The sequence below is a fragment of the Pseudonaja textilis genome, chromosome 1 (genome assembly GCF_049901715.1).
Source record: "Pseudonaja textilis isolate UNSWEBS1 chromosome 1, rPseTex1.2, whole genome shotgun sequence".
NCBI lineage: Eukaryota > Metazoa > Chordata > Lepidosauria > Squamata > Elapidae > Pseudonaja > Pseudonaja textilis.
The window spans coordinates 235,323,483-235,330,867 of NC_141990.1; the positions used below are offsets into that span (position 1 = coordinate 235,323,483).

Below are 7,385 nucleotides of genomic sequence, written 5' to 3' on the forward strand. Positions count from 1 at the left end.
CACCAGAAAGAATTTTTGCACATCTGGCAGCAATAATAATAGTGAAAGGAGAACATAAATGCATAAATAGCAGCTTTCTCTGTTCAGAAGCGCATCCAACCCATGCTTGTCAGTTTTCTAGCAAAACATTTTTGCCAAGCTTACCACTAATATGATGTTATTTGCAAACTGGAGGTATTAATTAGAAATCATGCCAACTGAGTAACTGATGTGTTAAAAAACAGATACAGATAACACTGAGAGCCAGTTTCCAACCTGGTTAGAAACTGGAGAGCTTATGAATTCTGCCTTAGGCAAAGCCAGCTGAGTGACCTTTGGCTGGTTGCTCTCTCTTAGCCTTAGAAAGCAAGCAATGGCAAACCATTTTTGAGTTTGTTAAGAAATCTGCAGGGACATACTGTACCTGAGAATCAGACATAATTGGAATGGAAGGAGAAAAAACATCAAAAGGCAGATATAAAGCATTTGAAAGAATTTCCATATGTAATGTTAGTATGAAATAGTCTTTTAGAGGTTCATTACTCAGTCCCATGCTGATTTGCCTGTTTCATGTCATGTAATATTTCCTTCCCCGACTTCACACAATATACACTTGATGGATTTTAACCCCTAAAATCCTCAACTGCCTTCACTATTGGTGGATAAGCTGCCTGGGCTTGATCGTTGATACCTGTGATTGATAATTATAGAACAACTCAGTTAAAAAGCATGAAGTTACCAAAGGTCAATGTGACAGAGCCCATAAAATGGGAAGGCTCCTCATTGCTCCTCATGAACATCTGAAGCTGACATAGAATGCGTTCAAGGAAACAGGGGAAACCAGATAAGGAAACAATGTGAACATAGTTTTAGAAACCAGTATACACCTATTTACCTAGAATTCATGCTATTTATAGGATTTACTTTTGAATGAACATATATAAACATATACTCTTAAATGTGGTGGTGGTGTTTAATCTAAATTATATATATGTAGTAAAAACCACTGTTGATTTTTTTTTTTGTATAATATCCCAGCTTGTAATGCCTGCCATTCCCCATCGAGTACCCTCCAAATTCCCAGAATCCTATTTGCTCCAAATGATTGGATATTCTAGGAATTACAATCCTAAATTATCTAGCCAGTTAGTTTGAGAAAAATTCCTATATGGGACTGTGGGCTTTTGGTTGATTTTATGGTGACACTGCTTCAGTGCTTCAGTTACTTAACTTGATGTGTTATTTAAGTCCTAGCCGTAGGCCGAGTTTCTGTGAAAAACTCGTTTTGTTCATCTTTGAGGAATAAGATACACTCATATCTACCTCCCTTTGGACAGAAAGTACAGGTTACTTCATTTATTAATTTTTAATTATTTTTTTAAAATATTTATTAATTATTTATTCATTTGTTTCCACCAGCACTCAATGGACAATGTTTTCTCTATCGAGGAAGATTAGTGATCACTTTTACTTTTATTTCCAGAAAAAAAAGGTGAAGGGAATCACAATTGCCTACTACACTGCCTGTCAGATATTGGTTAATCTTATTTGAAATGCAACCTGCTACGTTAAATAAGGAAGAGAGGATAATGAAAGCTGAAAGCAGCGGGTTTTATTCCTAACAGTACTTTTTAAGTCCGTGATTTCAAGCCGGTGTTTCATTATAGGTCATGCAATAGCCATCTGGGGCCAAAAGACCTTTCCACCTTATTGCGTAGCATTACTTCCCTATTTATATTGGGGTTGGAAAGAAATTAAAGATAAATATGATAGCTTTAAGCTTCCCTTTTTTAAAGTATGAGTTCAAGCAATGCCCTTGCATCTGCTCAGTTTTATTTAAAAAAGACCCTCTGTTCTACAAAGCAGTGAATCTTGATTACTTATATTGAAGAGTTAGTTAGCTAGCTTTACATACAAATAAACCCTGGAATATGCCTTCTCCTAGGAACTTTCAGATGTTTTAGACCACAGTTTCTACAGTTGTCTATGATTGACCTGACTGGCTAATATTCATAGAAGCTGAGATCTAAAACACTCCGAGAGTTCCACCTTGCTTTAAACAAAATTGTAAGGACTGCACATTTAGCCAAAACCAACCACAAAATTAGAATGAGCAAACATTTTGCAGTGCTAGAAAGCCAGTTTCGTGTAGTGGTTAAGCCCCATCAGGCTAGAAACTGGGAGACCATGAGTTCTAGTCCCACTTTAGACACAAGGCCAGTTGGGTGACCTGAGGTTGTTCCCTCTCTCTCAACCCTAGGAAGCAGGCAAGCAGGAAAACAGCAGAGATTTGTTCAGGAAGTCTCCAGCAGGCAAAACTGACTCAAAGACACCCCTGTCTCCTCACCCCAAAAGAGAGACACTTTGAATCTAAGCTGAATGAAACTGGCTAGTGGAATCAATTCAATGGATGAAGATTCCCCTCGCACATACGTGCTAGTCATTTCCAGCTCTAGGGGGCGGTGCTCATCTCCATTACAAAGCCAAAGAGCCAATGCTTTCTGAAGACATCTCCGTGGTCATGTTGCCGGCATGACTGTACACCAAAGGCGCATGAACGCAGTTACCTTCCCACCAAAGTAGTCCCTATTTTTCTACTTGCATTTTTACATTCTTTCGAACTGCTAGGTTGGCAGAAGCTGGGACAAGTAATGGGAGCTCACTCTGGTAGGTGGCATTAGGGATTCAAACCATCAAACTGCTGACTTTTCTGATCAAGAAGCTCAGTGTCTTACCCACTGAGCCACCACATCCATCAATGGATATAGTCTACTGCAATTTCAGCTTACAAAGTGGAGAGATTTTAAAAATCAAATTTGCTTGCCTTACTGGCTTCACAACATTGTTGTGAGGCTTGCATAGGGATAGCCCTTGTTCATCAATTGATTTCTTTGAAGGAATATCTTTTGGTTTCTATTTCAGGTTCTCTGTCAGAGGCAGCTAACTGCTTTTCTATTTTTTATGCTTGTGATAATAAATAAAAAGATTTCAAAGATAAGTAGCATTCAACTATAACATAAAAAAGAAATCAGAAGCTGCATAAAATATCAAGAATTTCTGACTTCTGAAACTTGAATAAATTAGATATGTAACTTAATGATTGCAATTATAAAATATGTTTAGATGGCTATTAATTAAATTCATGTTGTGGATTAAGTCAGGGGTGGGATTCAATTTTTTTAACAACCAGTTCTGTGGGCGTGGCTTAGTTGGTGGGTGTGGCTTGGTGGTAATGTGATTAGCTGGGCATGGCCAACTCAATATCACTCACATCGAGGTGCGCATCTCCTCGTCTGGCCTCTCGTGACTGTGGGGATGCTGCAATAGTCGTAAGTATGAAAAATGGTTATAAGTCACTTTTTTCAGTGCCATTGTAACTTTGAATGGTTACTCCACACAAGCAAGTATTGGGTCCAGTTCAGGGTGAAGAGAAATTTAAACTGAGACAAAACAAAACTAGACAAAGCCATTAAAAATGTCAATTAAAAAAAGAAAAGACATATTATCCCCCCCACCCCCCGGTGATGGGATTCAAATTTTTTAACAACCAGTTCTGTGGGTGTGGCTTAGTTGTTGGGCATGGCTTGATGGTCATGTTATTGGCTGGGCATCGCCAACTCAATATCACTCACATCGAGGCACGAATCTCCTCACCTGGCCTCTCATGACTGTGGGGATGTTGCAGAAGTTGTAAGTGTGAAAAATGGTCATAAGTCACTTATTTCAGTGCCATTGTAACTTTGAATGGTCACTCCACACAAGCAAAGTACCAGCAAAGGAGGGGGAAAAAACTCCAGAGACGTTCCAGAGACAGGAAGTCTAGTCCTGCCAAGAATGTAATAAGGGTTAACAGAGAAGCAGTTTCCGTAAGCAACACCAGAATGTTTCCTTCCTTACAGGATTAGGCCAGTAATTTCTTCTAACAACTGGTTCTCTGAACTGCTTAGAATGTTAACAACTGGTTCTGGCAAATAGGTGTGAACCAGTAGAATCCCACCCCTGGATTGAGTCATAAACTAACTGAACGGGCTAGATTCATAAAACGTGATATGTAAATGTTGCAGCAGATCCTGTTTCCAAATCAGGACACAAGACCATGAAGGGTTGGATAATACAGGTTTTTATTTGTGCACAAGGTTAAGAGCATTCGAATGGCAAATTCTGAACCCCTGGCTCTTCCGGAGGCGTCACTTTTATACATTTCATAACCTCAGTCTAGCCCAGGGTGTTTCTTAGGTTAAACTATACCAAAAAGGAGAAGTACATATATTATTTTCCAGACCCATCCTTATTCACTGAAACATGCTTGCTTCCAGTTCCTTAATTCAGCAATTTCGTGGTTTTGCACAATATTTCTATAAGAAGCAAGGTAAGAGGTCAGAGGAGTCCTGGTAAATGCATATTTTGTTTTTGACCTTTCCAAGCTGCTTCACCACAATAAATATAAACAAGACCTAGGTTAACCTAGGTTCTACAATGCATCTGCTAGAATTTCACACAAACTGTTTAAACTTGTGGTTTAATACAACCAATATTTTATTGCAACTTTCCTGAACACTTTGATATTAATGCCTTCCTCATCCCTAAATATAAAATAATATTTGATTATGATTTTTCTTTATATATTTTTAAAAGTAGCATGAAATCAAAACTGGAATTTGCTTTTTAAGGGAAGTGGCAATAAGTAGAGAAACTATGATATTTTACTTAAATGTAACTAAAATGTTATTTATAATTTATTTCCTATCATTCTCTTGTAAAAAAAATCATTTAAAAGGTTATCTAAAGATCTGTTTTAACATTTAACCTAGTTTTAGATGTTTTGCAGTGTTGGCTCCCTGCCTCTCCTTTCGGCTTCCCCAAAATATATCTGTTGTTGTGAAAACTTCTCTTGGATTTAAAAATAAGTTTGTTACAGTAATTCCATTGTTGTTTTTAATGGGGAAAAAATTAAAAACCTCTCTTTCTTAAACATATTACTCTAGTTTCATAGACAAGTTTGATTAAGGTCTTTTATTAATTAATTGCAAAAAATGTACTGTAGGAGAATGTATGATTTCTGCTGAAAGATGTATAAAAACACAATAACTTGTAGAATTTAACATATTGGACTTTTCTTCACTGAAATGACTTTATTACTCTAAAACAATAGTGGAGTGCATCTAGAGTAAATATGAAACTGTTAACCCAAAGAGAATAAGAATTATTTCAATAAACAGTTTGTCCTTCAGACAGTAACATCAATTGCCACATTATATTTTGTGGTTATTTTTAAATAACCAAGATAAGTACTTTAGTTCAGGACCATGAAGAGTGAAGCCTTAATCCTTTCTTCCTACACAAATAATCCTCACAATAAAACTCTTATTTGTTGCACACTGAAAGATTTTGTGGGCAACAACCACAGGTTCCTTCCTGTGGTAAAATGCAGTTTCTTGGAAGATGGGGCAATTTTCATTGGGTCGGCAATATAGGAACAAAGTATATTCTGTGGAAATGCAACTAAGAAAGTAAGAGAAATGTAATCAATGTTTTATGCTCAAGCTGCTAGGGTGGAGTAGTTTATCTGACATCTTCATAATTATTCCAAGTTAATAAACCAGAACATTCAGAAGGTTGGTTTATATACATATATGCAGTACTTGATTCTTATGTACTTGATAATAGTCAGTCAAAAATATAGGTAAATTAAAAATAACAAATTTACCTTTAGTGCTAGAAGTGCAACAGTCACACATAACACAAAGTAATAGTTAGCAATATCTATAAAACTTTAATACAATCTGATATAGTTACATCAAGCGTCAGTGTATATCTACTGCAATAGTACAGACTTAACTCAGATGCTGCAGCAAGGAAAAATGCAGAGCTGAATTGACATTCAGTGTTATAAGAATGTATTAGCAATTTGCCATTGGATACAAATCACTATTCTCTTATCAAAAACAAGCAAATAAAGCAAGGCATATAACCACACCAAATTTCTACTAAACTAAAACATTGTAAATTTCCAATGCTAGACAATAAGACATGCAAAGCAATTCAAGCATCCCATAATAAAAGAAAGCCTTTTGCCATTGTTTTAGTTTTAGACTAGCTCTTATATGATTCCACATTTTTCCCATTTTGTTTTATTTTATTTTATTTTATTTTGTCACTTTTTCTTCTATAAATGGCATGCTTCTTCTGGGCAACTGCATTATTCTCTGTCTGGTAGTAATAATTAGCGCCAACATCTCTAAGAACTGATCTGCCTAGCTTTGGGATTCTCCCACAGTAGATTGCTGCTCATGATACAAAGTTAGGTTTCTCTTCCTTCCCTACATTGGTCTGTCTCTGCAAATCAACATCTCATCCCATGGATGGCTGAGAGCATCTTTGCTTACCATGATGGCCTCGGCTTGTTTAGAGTCCAGCTCCGATACTGCCCGCCGGAAGCCTTTGGCTGAAGAACTGGAGGCGTTTGGGGTTGGCATCCTTGCTGAAGGACTGGCTTAGCTTCCAGCACTGTTTTCCCTTCTTATTCTGGGTTTTTATAGGGCATGTCTGACGTCAAAGACCCTCACTGATCCCCCTCTGTCCACCTCCCTCCCTTCAGCCTCAGGGAGAGAAAAGAGGAGGAGGGAAGAGATGCAGAGGAAGAAAACACTTGTGTCCCATTAAATGTAATTGCCACAAAGATGACAGGCACTCAGCTCCTGCAAACTCACAGTTGACTCCCTGGCACCCAAAGTATTTGCTCAGTTATTTACCCTGGGTTTTTACTACAGCTTCCTCTAGTCATATGCATGCTGAACATTGTCAGTGAATTGTCCGCAATCTGCCTTTGATAAAGATGACTGTATTAGCCCTGCCAAGCAATATGTAAAGAGGTGAAAATAAAGAAGAGCAACATTTTGCTGGTTGTGTGAGTTGAGTCATGTGCTTAAGGAAAGGGAATAGAAAGAGGATTTGGGACCTGAGTTTGAAATCATTCTTAAGAGTTTGGTGGAGAACTTTGAGGAAATTTTGTCAGCTCAGAAGAATGGAACATTTGTTTAAAATAGAAAAGGTTTCTGATCTTCCACAGCAAATGCTAAACAGAGCAAATGCTGGACAGCCACAAAAGGTAAACTTTTAAGAATACACACTTGGGTCTTACCTACACTGAGTATATCTACTAACCCAAAAATAGTGGCTTTATTCTGTAACTGTTCTCCAGCTCTTCCACTCACATGATACAAAGTTTCATCTAAATACAGAGGCTGGGGTTCCATCAGAATAAAGACTCTTGTCATAAATTTCAAAGTTGACAAACATTAATAAAACTAGTCTCCATGTTAAAAATTACAGCTACCTCAACATCCTCAGTGGGGTTGACTGGGGGCTGTGTTTATTTTCTTTTATAGATCTTCTATATCTCAGAA

General features: G+C 37.4%; 1 protein-coding gene across 1 annotated transcript in view; it reads right to left on the reverse strand.

The window, feature by feature from the left end:
* The window catches only part of TH (tyrosine hydroxylase), a 28,396-nt gene extending 21,343 nt beyond the window's left edge, over window positions 1–7,053 (reverse strand). Inside the window, exon 1 of the mRNA XM_026706447.2 lies at window positions 6,366–7,053. Coding sequence (XP_026562232.1) covers window positions 6,366–6,455 — 90 coding nt within the window. The 5' untranslated portion in view covers window positions 6,456–7,053. The remainder of the gene's footprint in view (window positions 1–6,365) is intronic.
* Window positions 7,054–7,385: the final 332 nt, after the last annotated feature.